General features: G+C 37.3%; 1 protein-coding gene across 14 annotated transcripts in view; it reads left to right on the forward strand.

The window, feature by feature from the left end:
• RBMS3 (RNA binding motif single stranded interacting protein 3) overlaps window positions 1-20018 on the forward strand; it is a 715503-nt gene that overhangs the window by 564242 nt on the left and 131243 nt on the right. For all 14 annotated transcript variants that reach the window (XM_033864509.2, XM_019946975.3, XM_033864512.2 and 11 more), the window contains exon 7: window positions 13626-13732. In XM_033864509.2, the coding sequence (XP_033720400.1) occupies window positions 13626-13732 (107 nt within the window). The remainder of the gene's footprint in view (window positions 1-13625; window positions 13733-20018) is intronic.

Below are 20018 nucleotides of genomic sequence, written 5' to 3' on the forward strand. Positions count from 1 at the left end.
TCTCTCTTTGAGCTTACTGGTTATGACTTTGTATCTCAAGGTCAGAGTTCCAATTTCAGTGCACAAAGCCCTTGCCTTTGGCAGCTGAAGGCCTGTTATTATGGGCAGAGATGAAAATTTCCCTGGGCCAAGATCTGTAATTTTCTATATTACGTCTTGAACCAGTAAAGTGAAGTATCAGTGACTCATTTAAAATTCTTTTTCTCATGAAGCAGATTAGTAATTCTGTTAAGTCCAGTAAAGGGGATAAATCTGGACCACTGTAGTTTGTTGGTTTTTTTTTTTTTTTTTTTTTTTGTGGTACACGGGCCTCTCACTGTTGTGGCCTCTCCCGTTGCGGAGCACAGGCTCTGGACGCACAGGCTCAGCGGCCATGGCTCACGGGCCCAGCCGCTCCGCGGCATGTGGGATCTTCCCGGACCGGGGCACGAACCCGTGTCCCCTGCATTAGCAGACGGACTCTCAACCACTGCACCACCAGGGAAGCCCTGGACCACTCTAGTTTTGCATCTTAAATAAAACACTGTGAATCCACAGACTGGGATGTGGCTTTCCCCTCATATTGTGTAGATTGTCAGGACACCTGTTCTCAATACAGAACAGAGCCGACTCCGTTCGCCTCTTTCCTTGATGCCTCGCTATGTCTGCAGTGAAGGACCCAAATGTAGAGTTTCTCAGTGCTGATGGCCATTTCAGGAGAGAGAGAAGGGCTACTCCCAGAAGTCCTACCCTCCAAAGGCAGATGAGTGAGGTCCTACAGAGCAAGATAGCCAGAGCACATAGACAGACTCCAGGAATGCCTTCACAGGCTCTTCCTCCAATATGCCATTGTCACTTTTCTTCATATGTCTATATTTCATAAACTAAGCCACGTAGCAGTGTTCTAGTGTTACCTTACTCTGTTTTAACTCATGTTTAATAGCAGCTCAGTGGTTTCTCTTGTGTCTTTTCTTTTACTTGAAGCTTATGCATATTTTTATGGGGTACTTTAGATTTTCTTCAGGGATAACTATAGGTTCTGGAACAACTATTGTCCAACAAGGAAATCCAAGGAAAGTCCAAGGACCTAAAAAATAATCTAGGATTTTTATGTAAGAGTCTTCTTATAGTCTGTGAATTGCCTAAAAGTACATCAGCCAAAAAAAGGACAGGAATGTTAGATAAAGCTGTATTGGTATACAATGAATGAATGTTGAAACTGGGGGAGTGGGATACGGGGACACTATTTTCTCTCTTCTGTGTATGTTTGAAAATTTTCGTAAAGAGAGTTATTTATAAATAAATAAATAACAGGCATATAGGGATGATTGAGCGTTTTTTAGACAAACTTTTGAGGCGTTTTATGTCATTGATACGTAAGGTTCAAAAATGTAAGGGGACAATCTAAAACCTAAGTGGAAATTAAGGGGAAAAATTGCTACAATTTTAGAACATTTTTCAGTTTCCTGTTGTGAGTGATGGAATTTACTCCTTGGAGTGTAATTGGCATCATTTTATTTGATCAGAAAATCACACAAAATATTTTCGTGATTGTTAGCATATTTGCAGGCTCTTAGAGACTGATATTCTTTTCTGTCATAATACATCATGAATAGATGAAAAATATATTCCGATATATTCCTTTTTAAAAATATTCTCTTTCACATATATGGACACATGCACACACACACAACTCCTAGAATTCCTTCCACCCCTGCCACTAATGAAATGTGCATGAGTGTGTGTGTGTGTGTGTGTGTGTGTGTTTCACATTTAAAAGCAGGTCAGTTAAAGTGTTGTTTTATCGTTATAGCTTTTTTGTTAATCAGGTAATGCTGAAAATTCTCTTCAAATTTAGATGTTTATATATGTATCTGCTCCATTATCAAAGAAGTTGGGAAGGTCCAATAATATTAAAGAAACAAAACCAGCAGACACGAAGATCCTGCATACACACACACACACGCACACACACACATATACACACACATATACATATAATTAAGCAGAAAGCAATTTATAATGCATTTCCACTTTGTGACTATTTTTTTTTTTTACCACTTAAAGTTTTAGAGTCTAAAACAGAACCTTTGAACTCATCACTTGAAATTCATCACTGTGATGCCTGCAGTTTGGGGTCTATTTTCAAGTGACGATATTATCTATGGTGGGAATAAAAGAGAAATGGCTCCAGGGAAATGGCTCTAAAAGTCATATTTTTTACGTGTGCCCCAAAGATATTAATAACACCTAACATTTGTATGCTTCATGGTTCATAAAAAGCTATTTCTCTGCCTGTCTTATGTAATTGTCACACATTTACTCCGAATCTTTCATTCGTTCAACTAATATTTACTCTGGGGTACTATATACCAGATTTAGGGTTAAGTGCTGAATGTAAAGTTACGTGACCCCATGAGTCAGGGAGCAGCCACAAGTTAAAAGTGAGTTCCAGAAATCGTAAGCAGCTCGTCCAAGGTTTTATAATGAATAAATGGTAAAACTGAGATGTGAAAATAAAATTCACGATCAGCAAAATGACCGTACACATCATACCTTCAACTGTCCTCAGTTTGTGAGAACTGTGTCAATGGCTTTTTCCTTTCAGGAAAGCTTTTATATATCCCTGGTTGGTGACTGCTGCTACAGGTTTTATATCTAATCACCATGTCCAGGAAATACATGCTGTGTTCAATACAAAGTGTTTACTTCTTTGATTATGATTATTTTTAAGTTAAAAAGGAACATATTATCAAACCACAGTTGCTTACAGTAGCCAAATTTGAAATAATCTTTAGGAAACCAGGAAAAGGTTTCCATGCCTACTTTAGATAAAAAAAAAAGCCTTCCTTGCAGACTTATTAAACACCAAATGTATTATTAAGAAACTTAGAGACTCTCTTCAGGAAAAAATATTTTAAAAACTTGGCAGATATTATCCACTGCCCAACCGGACTGAAGAACAGTTTTGGCTTTTTCAGCTGAGTAGATGCAGAAGGAATGATCCTCCGTGCTTTCTGTTGTCAAGTCATGAGACAGTTTTCTGGGTGTCTTCTGCCCTAAAAATGAAAAATAGGCATGCTTACTAAAATTGTGTGTGTGTGTGTGTGTGTGTGTAATCAACTATGTTCCAGAAGCTACGTTATGCTTGGGGAAAACAAAGATGAATAATGCAGGGAGCCTACCCTCAAGAGGTTTTTGATTTGGTAGAGAAAGACATATAAACCTGAACGAGCAGCAGTGTTTTACACATGCCAAATTAGACGTCTATATGGTAGATGCACACAGGAAGAGATTGGAATCGACTTGCGATTTTTTTATCACTTGTTTAATGTCTATTTTGCTATCAGAAAGAAAATTCTTTAAGGGCTAGAACTGTGTGGGAATAAATGTGTCCATTTTATTCCCTGTTTAAATCTTTCATGGATAGCACAATACCTGGTAGATAGCACTTATGTTTCAAATTAATTTTGAAAGTATTTCAGGAAAGGTTGGATGAATTAACTGAATGAATGTATTAAAACATTAATTAATGGTAAGGTCCCTCTATGGGAACTTGGGGCAGGGGACGTGGATAAAGAGGTCAGGAAAGATTCTATGAAAATGATTAAGTGGGGAAAATGGGAAGCCAGTCAGGACAGAAGGATCAGTATAAGCAAATCTAGGAATGTGTGAAAGGTCTCAACCCTTTCTGAGTAGTCCTGTAAGTGGAAATAGAGATGTGTATATTTAGGTCATGATTTTGGATAGCATTTTGTGCTAAGGAGTTTGGACTTTATCCTATAGGTGGACATATGGAAGATTAACATGAAAAAGTTTGCATTATAGGAAGATCTATAGGCAATAGAAATCCATATAAAATACCTTTAATGTCCAGTCCCAATGGAAGAATTGATACCTATCTAAGAAAAATGAATTTAGGATAGTTACTCAATCTTCCTCTGGGGTAGTCTAGCCCTAAACTGTTTTATCCCTTTGCTTCTGTAGCAAGTACAAGCGGATATTCTATTTTAGAGCCATTCATATGCATTGTTTTTACACTCAACTCCTCGATAGCGAGGACTGATTCCTTGTATGACTCCTTAGATAGATTTATCTGTAGACATTTATGGCACATATGGTCTTTAACACATCTTTGAAGGACGCAGTTTCTAGTGTCTCGGTTATATTTACTTAGTATCGATTAGTAAGTGATTCAGGCTCCATGAAAGCACTCTTCAAATTGTCACAATTTTAGTTCCTTGAATCTTGAGTTAGAAAAAGCTCAGTCCCAAGCCATTTCCCCCGTAAATCCTTCATCCACAGAAGGGACGTTCTCTTCCCAGCTGGTGCCTGGAGCCCTGTAAACAGATACCTACCCAGTTATATACAGCTTTCCCTTTGATACTGGGACACATTTATTTCTACTAACTCAGTTACTGCATTTTGGGAATTCTTTCAGTCTCTAGCCCAGGTAATATATGCTTAGAAACAGCATACAGGAAATTGACCTATGTTTTCTTGACCTGAGTTTGGGTTCAGTTTGGGGGTGCATATGTGTTTGCTTCCTTGGTGGAGGATTGTAACTGGATATTGGGAAAAATCCTGATATTTTTCATTATAAGATTCCTCACTCTGGTTCCCCCTCCATTTGTTTTTAGGGCAGGTAACATGAGCTCCATGTGAAATTAGAGTTATACCTGGGACTGGGACTTGAAATTCTCTCTTGTTTTTTGATTTTTCAAGCAGGCTGGCTAGTTATATTTAAATACGGAAATTATGGGACTCTATTCTCTCTTAAAAGAGGAAAAGGTTGTGCTCTCACTCTTAAATCCTTTAGAATTTCATTAATGTAAGGAATCTTAAGAAGTTTTCTTGTCTGTCTGTCTGCATGTATTTAATAATTTGATCAGCAGATAATGAATTGTGTGCTTCCCTCAGACAATTTGCTGGGCCACTGGGGTGGATGCTGGGCAAAGGTGAATATGACCCAGCTCCTGACTCCAGTCAAATCAAATTCTCCTAATAGTGGAGAAGAACATGGACACGCATTATGGAAATTTAATGAGATTTAGCTGGTCCCCTATTGATGGACGTTGATAAATTATGGTACATGATAATTATGCTACAATACTGAGCAGCATTTCAAAAGGATGATATGTGCTGACTCTTCATATATAATTAAACAAACAATAAAACCCACATTCTGAGTGTCCCCTTTGGAATTAAAAAAACAAAGAACCAGATAACTGGAAGATGGATTAGTAGGTATATATTTATGCATTTTCCTGGAAGGAATTATAAGAAAATGGGGGGAGTTGAGAAGGGGTCTTATAGTTTTTGTTTTTAACCTTTGTATAATTTGAATTTACTACCAAGAATGTCCTTCTTTTGTTTATGTGTTTATTGATGTTTAATATCAAAGGGATATCTGTACTATAAGATTATTGCTGTATATTTTTTCTTCTTTTTGCCTCTTTCTAATAAAAAGTGCCATGTTACATAGAGTGTGTAGTAATCTATAAAGATTACATATAGTATGCAAAGAGGTCTGTCAGGGGCAAGTACAGCGCCATGGAAATACGAGGGAGGGGAGGAGAAAGACAAGACCAGATATGGTCCATCTTGGTCAGTAAATAAGATTCTCCTTGTTTTAAAGACTCTTTATCTTAGAAACATTTTCCTTTGATGTTTTGCCTTCCAACTACACAAGCTTCCCCAATCTGTTGTTGGACAGGTAAGTCAGCCAGTTGTAGATTAGTCAGTTGGTGCTTCTTGGAAGTACCTGTGCTTTGCACTTTCTTGGTGTCTTCACTCAGCACAGATGAAGTTTCAGTCAGAAGGAACCAATTGTACCTCTGAGATGTACATTGTGTCTCTTCTATGTGAATCATCAACTTTCTCTCTTATGTTATTCCCCTAAACAAGGTGTGGTTTTTCTTCTAAGAATAAATTTTTCTATATGAAAAGAATTATCAGAGAATTGTTACAAATAAGAAAAAGATGGTGCCTTGCTTGTTTGTTTCCTTTTTTTTTAATTTTAAAAAAAATTTTAATTGAAGTACAGTTGATTTACAATGCTGTTAATTTCTGCTGTACAGCAAAGTGATTCGGTTGTGCGTATATATATTTTTTTCCATATTCTTTTCCATGATGGTTTATCATAGGATATTGAATATAGTTCACTGTACTATACAGGAGGACCTTGTTGGTTACCCATTCTATATATAAAAGCTTACATCTGCTAACCCCAACCTGCCACTCCATCCCTCCTCCAACGCCCTCCCCCTTGGCAACCACCAGCCTGTTTGTTTTAATACTTGAAACAGAGAGGTGAGCTTGAGATAATTACTTAGCCATAGTATGATTTATCAAAAAAAAAACCATACTATGTTTTTTCTCTCTTTTTTTCTAGGCAAACAGCTGTTCTGCTTTTGTTGTCACTCTGGAGCATTTTCTTTTTCTGTCAGCCTGCTTCCCATAGTAAAGAATTTTATTTGCAACTAAATATAAGCACTAATCCATTTCAGAAAGATAAAATTGGGAGTGTACATGCAAGTTACACTTTCTTTAAGTGTTATTAACTTTTTATTTGTTTCCACCATTTTACATTTCTTTGGCCTAAATGATAGGAGTACACATGTGTCTGACATTTGTAAATATTACCTATGGTAAGTCAGAAAGAGAAAAACAAATACTGTATGCTAACACATATATATGGAATCTAAGAAAAAAAAAAAGGTCATGAAGAACCTAGGGGCAAGACGGGAATAAAGACACAGACCTACTAGAGAATGGACTTGAGGATATGGGGAGGGGGAAGGGTAAGCTGTGACAAAGTGAGAGAGTGGCATGGACATATATACACTACCAAACGTAAAATAGATGGCTAGTGGGAAGTAGCCTCATAGCACAGCGAGATCAGCTCGGAGCTTTGTGACCACCTAGAGGGGTGGGGTAGGGAGGGTGGGAGGGAGGGAGATGCAAGAGGGAAGAGATATGGGAACATATGTATATGTATAACTGATTCACTTTGTTATAAAGCAGAAACTAACATACCATTGTAAAGCAATTATACTCCAATAAAGATGTTTAAAAATAATAAAAAAATAAAATGTGAAAAAATATATATATATTACCCATGTAATTTGTTTATTCTGTTAAAATAAACTGTTATTAGAATGGCAGTACAAATCATCTTAGCAGATCTCATTGAATGCTTGGTTTTCACTTCTAATTCTAACCTGTGCTCAGAGAACCACAGTAATCATATCTTAGTGAATATTCAGTCTTTTTGCTCCATCCCAAAGTTATGGCTCAAGCACAAGAACTGCCCAAAACTCATTTCTTTTTACCTCTGATGGGGAAGGTGGAAGGTAAGCAGTTGGAGAGTGTTTGATTAGAAATCCAGAATACACGGTTCTGGGTATGATGTTTCTATCAGCTACCACAATTTAGCCGGCAATTCATCGAACTTTTATTTTCCTTATTGGCAAAATAAAGAGTTTAAATTAAAAACATTTTAAGATCAAACAATAGGCAGGGACTATAGGCCTTCCAGGATGGAAGTTTAGTACAACTAAGAACTGTCCAAATAACTATACCTCATTTAGTATACAAAACATAGTTAAATGGTAAACAGGCTATAGAAGTTGAAAGGAAATGGAACCAAATAGCCCACTTTGCTATATGCAAAAGGCTTTCTAACTCCAAAATATAATAATTCAGTGTTGTAACCTTCAAGTAATGTTTGTCATGTCAGTTGTGGTCTAGATTTGGGACTTGCTGTTTCTACATCTAGGAAGATATGTAGCTATAGATATACACGTACATATATGCATATGAACTTTATCATTATAAAGCATATGAGGGAGAGAAAATAGCAAATCATTTGCATACAAATCAGAGAAATTCATCTGCAAACTTTCCTGGATATAACAGCAAGTATTTTATTTTTCTACTGCAAAGCACTTTATTTTTTTTTAATTAATTTTTATTGGAGTATAGTTGATTTACAATGTTGTATTAGTTTCTGCTATACAGCAAAGTGAATCAGTTATACATATATCCACTCTTTTTTAGATTCTTTTCCCATACAGGTCATTACAGAGTATTGAATAGAGTTCCCTGTGCTGTACAGTAGGTCCTTATTAGTTGTCTATTTTATATATAGTAGTGTGTATATGTCAATCCCAATCTCTCAATTTATCCCTGTCCCCCCTTCCCCCCTTGCTAACCATAAGTTTGTTTTCTGCATCTAACTGCAAGTATTTTAAAGGTAGTATTAAAAAAATAAGGACATGGGTTCTAACATAGAGTTAGAACCAGACTTATATCCATAACTTGTACATCATTATTATTTATCCCATATCAGTACAGGCTACTTCTGTCTGCATATGAAGGAATTAGGGATCCTGATCAGGTAGAAGACAGCAAGAAGCTTAAGGACTATGGAGAATTATAGTAAGGGCTGAAAGTCCAAATACACTGTTGTGTCAACTTAAAGAAAAACACACAACATAGGAATCGTTAAAGTTTTATTCAGGGACCTTACTGAGGACTGTGGCCTGGAAGACAGCCTCTCAGAAGCTCTGAGGGAATTATTCCAAAAAGGTAGTGGAGAAACTAGCTTACATATGATTTTTGGCCTGGGAATATGTGCAGTCAAGCATACACCTTGATAAAAAATTACTGCTAGTCACAAAGAACAAATATCTTAAGTTAATGATTTTAGTGCTTTTCTATCAATGGGAGGAAGCAAGAATCGGGGCTCATTAAAATTCTCCCTGACCTGTACATCTAACTGTCTAAGGGGCCTGTTTGTCCAAAGCACAGAGTGCCACATCCTGTTTTTCATCCCAGATTCCCCTGATGGTGCCCTGTTGGTGACAGCAGTGGCTAAGGACCTAGGGCTGAGGGCTGAGCCAGGCTCTTTGTTCTTTGTTCTCAGTTCTAGTGCTGGCAGTTTTCATCTGGAATTCTAAAAGTGTTTCAACTACATCCTATCATTGTATCCATCTCATTTATTAATATTTTCATTTAGCAAACACTTGATAGAAGCCTGCTTTTCTTTTAGCCAGACTTGGTATTAGTCCTTCCTGTGCTCAGGTCATAATCTGGCACTTGGCATGGAGAGAACCATGCATGTGAACTGTGATGTTTCCAAACTCTGTGGTATTGGACGTGATTTCTGAGCTAGAGGATGTTCTATGGCTATCATGCTAGAGGCAGACATCCATTCTCTGTTCCCCAAACACCGATCCATATTTCTATTATGACAGCCATTGCCATCCATTAGAGTATTCCTTTTACTTGTCTTTTTCCCTCTAGACTGACCACTTTTTCAGGTACAGAGTCCAGGGTAGTGAAACATATATGTATACTGAATAGCTTTCAGTTTTCTTTTATTAATGAATGAATGTGTTAAAAATGTTTCTAAGTTTAACATCCTTTGATTAGTATCGTTTTTGAATTCATTAGTATGAACAGCTTTTTTTTTTGCGATACGCGGGCCTCTCACTGTTGTGGCCTCTCCCGTTGCGGATCACAGGCTCCAGACGCACAGGCCCAGCGGCCATGGCTCACGGGCCCAGCCGCTCTGCGGCATGTGGGATCTTCCCGGACCGGGGCACGAACCCGTGTCCCCTGCATCGGCAGGTGGACTCTCAACCACTGCGCCACCAGGGAAGCCCTGAACAGCTTTTTAATGTACAAGTCACCCTGAATATCACAGGAATAGTTTAATTAAAAACTAATTCATTTCCATACCTGAAAAAAAAGATAGTTTCTAGATTAAAATTTTATCATATTTTATCTTAGTTCTTGAAAATTTTTTAAATTTGTTTTCATCTCATCCCTCTACTCTCACACAAAGATTTTTTTAAGCTCGCCCCCAATAAACTGCTTCTGTTTTCATTAGCTTACTCTCTCTACCAGCTCCTCCCACTCTACTTTTCTTTTTCTGAAGTAAGATTTATAATCTATCTGAGGTGAGAAATTTTAAAATTTAATATTTAAAACATCAGACTTGTAAGTTATGATAATAAAGAGATATTTTTTAAAAAGCATCACTACAAATCCAATATAAATACTAGAAGAATTTAAATAAACTGAATGCTAAAAATTAAAAATGTTCAACTTCTCTAAGGGACAGCAGGAATTCTGCTATTAATACATATTAGCTGAAATGTATGTCAATATCTACTTATAAGATACGATGTTAGAAACATTTTTAGTGAATCATGAAACTGAAGTTGTGTTAAGTTTTAAATAAAAATCAGTATATAGTGTTTTACATTAATTTTGCTAAGCAAAATACTTGTCGTCTGTTCATTTGCTTAAAATAGCAAATCCTGTAAACCATTAGATTATTTTATCAGTTTATGCATCCGATGTTTTATGTTTGGAAGATGTTTGGAAGACTAGAAATACTCCACTAAGCAAGCAAATTGTAATTACTCCTTCATAATTACCATGCAACTTTATTGCCATGCATTGTTATAATTATATTTTAAATATTCCCCATTTACATGAGAGACCATAATGTCTTCTAGCACGTTACAAACTGTGGCTTATAACTGCATCTCACTTCCACAAAGGCCTTTTCTTCATTAGCCTCTATTTCAACTACTGTTAAAAGAGACTAAACAAAATCAATTGGCTTCATAATACTGCAATAAGGAAATTGTAGACAATATAATATTTCTGTGCTACTGAAATCGTCTCATTATTCAGAGGATTCATGTTTAACATCTAAGGTATATTCCTCCTTCCTTAAGGATTCAGTCATAATTACATCAGTGCTTCTCAAACTTCAATGAGTACAAGAATCACCTTGGAATCTGCTGCAAATACAGATTTTAATTCAGTATATCTGGGAAAGGGCCCTCGACTCTGCATTTCTAACAGGCTCCCATGTGCTGATACCACTGCTGCTGGTCCTTGGGCCACACTGAATAGCAACACTGTCAAGTATTATGTATATCTATGTGCAAAATGCTGTTAACAGTTTTCACACACACACACACAAACTTCACCCAGAACTCTGCTATAATCACTTTCCACCTTCAAGCCTGGAAATTACTTATTATTGTTAGAAGACTTAACAGAAACTGTTACCAAAATCAACTTCCACTGTTCACCACTCAGAAGCCAATACTCAAGAGACAAGTGTTGGTTGAAAAGAAAAGATTGCTTTATTCAGGAGACCAGTAACCTGGGGAGAAGGTGGACTCGTGTCCAAGAACCAACTCCCAAGTTTCTGCTCAACCATGAAAGTTTTTAAAGGAAGAATCATTTGGGGAGGGGGTCAGAGTCTTTGTTATCTTCCGCTGTGTATAGACCTTCTTCTGATTGGTTGGTGGTGAGGTAGCAGGGTGGTATCCAGGAATTTTGTGCTTGGCCTGAAGTTATCATCCTGGGACCTTAGTTCCTGCCGAAGAACTCAGAGCTATATTGTTCCGTATATACTTTAAGGAGGAACTAGGACCTTGCCCCAGGGCGGCTGCGCTAGTGGTTCTTACCTGCTCCTCCTTTGTTTCTGCATTCTCTCCTCTCCCTGATTAGCAACTCTTTGAATCTACCCTTTGGAACTCAGGGAAGGTCAAGGAGGCTGAATGAAGCCTATTTCCTACAAAGAAGAAATGGGGGACACGGAAAGGATTTGTACCCAGGAGGGCCCCAGAGGCTCCTTCTTGGTTTCAAAACATCATTGAACCTGTGAAAAAAATCTGCAAAGTAAGCATTAGGGAATTTCACTCTGAAGTGACATGGGGGTAGTAAGAGACAGCTTCCAGAAGAATGTGACATTTGAGCTACATTCTGAAGGTTGATTAGTAGTTTGCCAGATGGAGGGTATGGGTCCACGGGGCGGGGTAGGAGGGAGATGCAAAAGGAAATTTCAGCCAGGAGGAAAGGCATTTAGAGGTGAGGGGACTGTAAACCACTGGGGGAGAGGAGGAGACTGATGAAAGGTAAGATTAAGGGCACAAATTCTTATCTTCTAATTGAGGAGTTAAGATTTTACCCTGCAGGTGTTTAGAAATTACATGAGGACTAGAAGATTATATAAATCTAACTAATTTACTAATGTTTTCTCTTCCACTCTGAATAAAATAGTCCTTTGGGAAACTGACAATCAGAATGACACGCCTGCAGTTCAAGGGCAATATTACGGATATTCCATCTTATTCTAATGACACTTTTGAACATTTGTTTCTGGGGTTTTATTTTTTTAATTCATTTAGCGAAACATTGTGGCCCTATCTTCTTTACCATCATAATCATCTTCAAATTAAGAAAGTAACAGGAGATGTTTCAACTTAGCGATGCCAATAAATACAAATGGGTCATTGTCAACATCCATAGCCTGACAGTTTATGAAGATCCTTGAATATCAGGGTGGCTAATATTTGAAGCCTCTAAGACACTGTAAAACACAGTTTGCAAAGATATCTCAGTTGAAAGCTAAGAAAGTCTCACCCCATGACTTTTTAAATGTCCCCTAGTGTTAAAAATAATTTTTTGAAAGTTCTCTTTTCAGTAATGGCAAACTTCAAGATAGGCTTAAAATCCAGAATCTCCTAGTCTATCTATAGTTGATCCTTGGCAAGCTAGACTATTGTTATCTGGTAATATTTGTTTCAGGGATGCTTCTGCACAATTTTTTATACTAGTGGGTAAAAGAAATCTTAAGGTTAATCGTTCATTCAGTCTTTTCTTTTCCTGCCAGTACTGTTCCCCAATTCTACAGCTTCCAAGGTTTCACCAAAAAAAGACTTTTAAATATATATATACACACATAAACATATGTATAGTAGGAGAGGAAAAATAATTTTCTCTCTACTCTTCTAGGTCTTGACTGAGACACCCCCTGTAATAAATGACACATTAACAAGAGAAAAACAAACAGGCGTTTAATAACATGTATACTTCCTATATACATGGCAGGCACTCAGAAAAACTGAGCCCCTCAGTCAGCAGTCATTCATGGCAAAAGACAAGGATACAGGGAAGGGTGAAGAATTAGGACCACATGTGGGAGATCATGAATTGGGCAGCATCCCAGCCAGCAGAGAGAATGGAGCTACCAGGAGCTGTATAAAATAAAAGACTTTTATAGGCAGAAAAGAGTGGGACAAGAAAGGCATACTAGCAAAAAGTGGATTGGTTGTGACAAGGTCCCTTTCCTTTAGGGGATGCAGGGGTCTGTCAGGCAGGTTACCGCTCTAGTGCTGACCAAGGGATTCCTGATGGACTGGTTTCAGATTCCATTTCTCAGAGAGGCTGAAACTATAAGTCTCTGTTTGGTGACATGGGGCTTAGCATAAGTGACTTCATTTAGGGCTTGTTGTCTTGTTTTTAACACCAACATAATCGGAAGGGGTTGATTCTTGTCTCTTTACTTCTAAGGCAAGTTCACATTCTGCTTCAACTGATTATTTTTTCAACAATATTTGTTATATTCTTTTATGGTCTGCCAGTACTTTTTTGAAGCCCAGTTAGTTAGAACAGCCGCCAACAGAGTTGAAACTAAAAGGGGGCCAAATGTCTCTCCAGAAGCAAGAGGACTTCAAAAGATATGCATTACAAAGCACTACTGTGACTCACATAATCACTTATTTTTAAAGGGGATTTGCTAATGTAAAATTGGTTTCTTATCTTCCCAGCCCCTAGTGAGCCTTTACTGTGCAAATTCGCTGATGGAGGACAAAAGAAGCGACAGAATCAAAGTAAATACACCCAGAATGGAAGGCCTTGGCCCAGGGAAGGAGAGGTGAGTCCTGACTGACCTGTGCTCAGAAATGTGGCCACAGACATCCCTCAGGAGGGTGGCAAGACAGACACATGGGGCTGTGAGAGAACCAGGTCCTGTAGAAAACCAGATGGCAAATGAGCAGGCCTATATTGATTTAATCAGAATAAAATTAGTTCAGGAGGAGTATAGGACTTCCAAATTGACCTCAGTTCTGCACTACAGTAAGTCTTCTGTCTTTAACCAAACTTGAACCCTATAATACTCACTGAGAGACTTAGCCACAAAGAATTGATCCATAACTGTGTCATAGTTATAAAATGAGGGTATGATTACTTAAGAAAATATTTTCAGTGAAAACAATAGTGAGAGTTAAATGTTTGTGTTTGAAAAAAACAAACAAAAATTTAGATTTATTTCATTCTACTGTTGAGATGTTCCACTTGCACATATATGTGTAGTTACGAAATGTCCATGTGCTCATAAACATGTTGATATGTGTCTTATGTATGTATATATCAATATAAAATATGACATTTTCTGTTGGTCAAGGAGAAAGAAAAGCAGATACACACAAGGTTTTGCTTTTCCCAACAAGGAGAAAAGCATTTAACAGTTAATTATCCCTTTACTCTCCTAACACAAAACAGTAGAAAAGCAAGCTAATGGCTCCAGTGCCACTTGGGAATGGATTCCTGTTGGTTATTTTTGTTGTGAGAAGACAAGGAAAAGGTGTCTGGGCTTCCAAGAGGTCTTTTTATTCTTTGTGAAATAGAATGGAGTTGTTTGAATGCCTTGAATAAGTGCCATTTTGTACCAAGACCATCATTTCAACAGAAGAGCTTTATTTAGTATTTCTATTCAAAGCATCTACTTCATCCATTTATCATTTAAGAGGCATCCTACTTGATGCAGCATTTTATACTTTCAACACTGAGATTACAGTTGTAAGGAAAGAAAAGAGGGTGGGATTTTTTACTCAGCAAAACCTTTAGCCATTTTTCAGTTTCTAAGACTGTAGTCTGTTTTGAGTATTTCCATGCAGATCTCAAAACCCCTTGTAAAGTGGATAGCTATGTTTAAGTACTGTATAATCTATAACTCATTACCTTAAGGAAAAAGAATCACCACTGAACACTTGAAGCTAATTTAAAAAAAAAACCAAGAGTTTCAATTTTAGAAAAGTAGTCAGAACAGAAGAGGGCAGGGTGTGACCGTGTGTTTTTAGTGGGCAGTTTGTGATCAGCAGGTAGCCCACTGCCCCCAGAAGAAAGGTGATTTGTGATAGCACTCATTTGCACAGTGGTCCCATGCCAGTCATCCATGGTCTAGAAAGACTCATTTGATCTTTCAAAATTTACTTGAGTCAAATGCCCGCTGGTTAGAGATTTCTGGATCACAGACCATAACCCCAAAGCCTCAATATTTAACTAGGTAACTTAGCAGTGATGACTGAAATTTCAGTTCCTATATTATTACATTCCCTGAATAGATACCAACTGCAGCAAGACACCTCACTTGAGTCTACATTTCTTAGAAACCAAACCAATAAACATAAAAGAAATGTAAACTTAGAGAGGCCACCCTGCTACTGTATACAGAATCCAGGGCTCTGGGTTTAGAGCATGATAAAGACCACGTGTACCATTGCCATGGAAGCATTGTGGAGTCAAATTTAGGACCCAGGCACCTTGTAATTTAAATGTAGGTTTTAAAGTATATTCTTAATCTTTGTTTTCAAAAGTTGCTTTTTAAGAGCTATAGGTTTTCTTGTTGAATATGAAAATCAAGGGACCATCATAAATTTATCTGTGACCAATAAAAACATATTCCAAGTATGCAGATACCTTTCAGAGGAAAGAAATCAGGAAAATAAATGGCATGAACTGAAAATACACTTATCAGATATCTTGGTTTTGAGATGAGCATGTTAATTTTTACTCTGTGATTATGTGATTATGGTCTTAGAAGTAGACACACCAAGAATATTGGAAAACTTTGCCCATTATTACATATATTTTTCTTCTATTTCCCCTTGCATAGTACTTGCTAGACTAAATAAAAGTATGTATATTAGTATGGTGTATAAGGTATGACATCATACAAATTAATCCTGTGTAAGCAATATTTAATCATTTCTTATAAACCAGTCAGTTCTAGTTACTGTATTTCATTGTTTCTAAGACACTCATTTTTGTTGCTGTTGTTTTTCCACATTTTGACACTGCTGAAATTGACTCTCCTCTTATAATCAATGGCAAGACAGTTTGTATTTTCTCCTGTTAAGTCACCTGGGGGTACTATCTACATTCTCTGCTTTAGGTCTTTGACCACATAGATCTTATCAATTGAAACTCTAACCAAAGCAAGGACTGTGGGTCAGATTCTTAAAGAGAACTTTTTGCTTCCTTCCCTCACCCAGATTGAGACATGCATCTTCCCTTGAAGTCCATTTCTGGTGGGTGGTTTGGTGTTTTATTTACCTTGTAGCCCTTTGGCATTCCAGCTTTATAGGGAGATCATTTGGGCTGTTTGTTTTTGCTTATTTGTTTTGTTATATAAAATAATGGTAAACCTTTCAATCATCGTTGCCTTAGATAAAATAAAAAATGATAATTTAGATTCTGCTGCTTCACAACCTGAGATTATAGCCCAGAATGAGGCTAATGTTTACTTGTCCTCTCTCTTGAGTCAGGTGAAAAATGATAGTGTGAAAAAGATTTCTGAGACAATGCTTCAGATACAAAACCAGTGGCTTGCAAGCAACTTTGAAGTACCTTAAACATGAAAATTGATAGGCTAATTAAAATTTTAATTTATTATGTAAAGCTGTTTTATTCTGGGTGGCATTTTGATAACAGTTCTTCTAGCATAGTTTGGTGAAATGCTATTACTGAACACGTTATACACATAAATTAGTGTAAATTAGCCAGGTTTTGAAATATAAGTATATGCTGGCAGACGTATTTTTGCATAAGTGAAGAATACTGGAATATTTTTAAGTTATTAACTAATCTCTCAAGTGACACCAAAAGCTATGAGCAGAAGGGCCAGGGATTGGGGCTGTGAGCCCTCTCTTTCCAAGGACTATAACAGTCTTACCATTTTGTTTCTTAATGCAGCCTTCCTCAAATTCTTTGGTCTTTGTTTTCCTTTATACTCTTAAAAATGATTAGTTATTAGTTCATTAAAAAAAATAAACCCATCACCTGTTAACAAAAATAGAACTCTTTTATGGAAAGTACTATATTTTTCAAAGCAAAGACTTTTTTTTGAAGAAAGGCACTGTTTTACATTTTTGCCCATCACTTTAATGTCTGGCTGAGTAGAAGATGACTAGACTTGCATTCAGGCAGACCTCGTTTTACTGCACTTCCCTTTTCTGCGCTTGACAGATGTTGTGTCTTTTACAAATTGACGTTTGTGGCAACCCTGCATTGAGCAAGTCTATTGGTGCCATTTTTCTAGCAGCATTTCCGTACTTCCTGTCTTTGTGTCACATTTTCATAATTCTCGCACTATTTCAAAAATTTTCATTATTATTATATTTGTTATAGTGATCTGTGATCAGTGATCTTTGACGTGATTATTGTGATTGTTTTGGGGCATCATGAACTGTGTCCATATAGGATGATGTGTGTGTTCTGACTGCTCCACTCTCTGGCCATTCCCCCATCTCTCTCCCTCTTCTTGGGCCTCCCTGTTTTCTGAGGCAATGTTGAAATTAGGCTAATTAATGGTCTCTAAGTGTTCAAGTGAAAGGAAGAGTCCCACATCCCTCCCTTTAAATCAAAAGCTAGAAATAATTAAGCTTAGTGAGGAAGGTATATTGAAAGCCCAGATAGGCTGAAAGTTGGCCAAGTAGTCACTACAAAGGAAAAGTTCTGGAAGGAAATTAAAAGCACTACTCCAGTGAACACATGAATGATAAAAAAGCAGAATAGCCTTATTGCTGATACAGAGACAGTTTTAGTTGTCTGGATAGAAGACCAAACCAGCCACAACATTCCCTTAGGCCAAAGCCTGATCCATAGCCAGGCCCTAACTCTCTTCAATTCTAGGAATGATGAAGGAGGTGAGGAAGCTGCAGAAGAAGAGTCTGAAGCTAGCAGAGGTTTAAGGAGGTTTAAGGAAAGACTCCATCTCAGTAACATCAAAGTGCAAAGTGAAGCAGCAAGTGCTGATGTAAAAGCTGCAGCAAGTTCTCCAGAAGGTCTAGATAAGATAATAAAAGTGGCTACACTAAATAACAGATTTTCAGTGTAGATGAAACAGCCTTCTTCGGGAGGAATATGCTATCTAGGACCTTCCCAGCTGGAGGGGAGAAGTCAGTGCCCAGCTTCAAAGTTTCAGAGGACACGCTGACTTTTGTTAGGGGCGAATGCAGCTGGTGACATGAAGTTGAAACCAAAGTATCCAAGACTGGATACTACAGACATGATGGAAACATATAGACAGACTCCGTACCCCCTTGGAACCTAAAGTGGCAAAGTAGGAGATTAAAGGTAGAACTGAATACAATTTAGGTTGTAGAAATAAAATCACTGACTGTAACTGGCTTCGTACCTACACAACAGTTAAAGAAAGCCAAAGCCAAAATAACAGCAAAAATAACAAAAACAGCAGCCGCACGAATATCAGCTCACATTTGTCATGTTACTAACCATTAACTGTTCATTTGATTGATTGGTTGTTTGTTTTTCAGGGTAGGTAGCTGATTTGTCTACATTTAAACCCCACCCCACCCCCAATTCTCCTGGAAGTTGGAAAGCTCTGCTTTGTCACCCATCCCGTAGAGGCATCCATGCTCACGGGTGCTGAGTGGCTCTGAGAGAATAAAGTTAAGAGAAGTAACTTGAGCTTTGAGTTGTTATTTAATAAATCTTGAGTCCTCTAATGTGCCCAACTGAGAATAATAATTATTTCTGAACTTTAAGGAATCATGTGTGTCAACGTCTGTGATATGCTCAAAATTGTTTGCTTTTGATTGTAAGTTACCAGGCACTCTACTTGAGTGGCTAGCGGGGTCAAACACTGGAGTTTAAGTCACAAATCCACAGCTTTCAAGCTGAATGACAAACTTTGACCCACGTTTTGTTAATGTTTTTATAAGATCATACCCACAATCGTTATTTGCATTCCAAGCATTATTTGGCACTGAACATTACGTGATTTTCAAATTTCTAGCCAATTTTCCCTTGAAGGTCATGTAATCAAAAAAGCCAAGAGCTGGCAAGGAGAGGGGGACTTGGATGGAGAAGATGAAAGAAAAAGAAAAAAAAGTAAAAGAAAAACATGAACTCTTGTAGATATCAAGGAAAAGATTGAGCTACTGATGAATTACATGGTTGGTGTTTTTAAAGGGAAAGAAGATGAATTATTAACCTACCTATTCTGGCAAATAATGACGTTTACAAAAGTGCTTATACAACCTCCGTGGCTATGAAAAGTACTCCTCATGGTCAAGTACTTTCCAGTATCTTTCAAAACTATTATCTTTGACAGAAGAAGCATTCTGATGCCACAACTGGTGACTTTCTGGATTTAACAAAGAATTAGCAAACGAATTTTCTTACATATTCTACGGACTTCATAGTACTGAATGTAAATAATCTTTAAGCTTCTGCATCCTAATCTATTTCAAGGGTGAGGTTACCAAATTCTTCTGTGTAAGGAATTTTTAGAATCCTTATAAATAGTGCTATTAATTTATAAAATTTCCTTTTGTTTAATGAAAGACTCAGACTCACAAAATAATCAGTTTGAAAAAAGGTACAGTTGATCTTTGTTATTCGTGGGAACCAGATTTGTAAATTTATCCCACTTGCTAAAATTTATTTGGTACCCAGGATCAATACTCGTGGTGTTTTTATGGTCATATGAAGTTGTGCATAGCAGCAAAAAGTTTGAGTCACCAAACACATACCCCCCAGATGAGGTTGAGCACGTGATGCTTTGCCTTCTTGTTTCAGTTCTTATACTATCAACTAATGTCCTTTCTTTGGTTTATTTAGGGTTACAGGTATTGTTTGTTCGTGCTTTTCACTGTTTAAAATGGCCCTCAAGTGTAGTGCTGAAGTGTTGTCTAGTGTTTCTATGTGAAAGAAATCTATAATGTGCCTTATGGAAAAAATATGGAAAAGTAAAGATAAGCTTTGTTCAGACATGACTTAGAGCACTGTTGGTTTTGAGTTCAATGTTAATGAATCAACAGTATATATTAAATATGGTGTCTTTAGAGAAAAATAGATATAAAACAAGGTTATCTATTGATTAGTTGGTGAAAATGTTGTGACCAGGCAGGAAC

The sequence above is a fragment of the Tursiops truncatus genome, chromosome 10 (assembly GCF_011762595.2).
Source record: "Tursiops truncatus isolate mTurTru1 chromosome 10, mTurTru1.mat.Y, whole genome shotgun sequence".
In the NCBI taxonomy this organism is placed as follows: Eukaryota; Metazoa; Chordata; class Mammalia; order Artiodactyla; family Delphinidae; genus Tursiops; species Tursiops truncatus.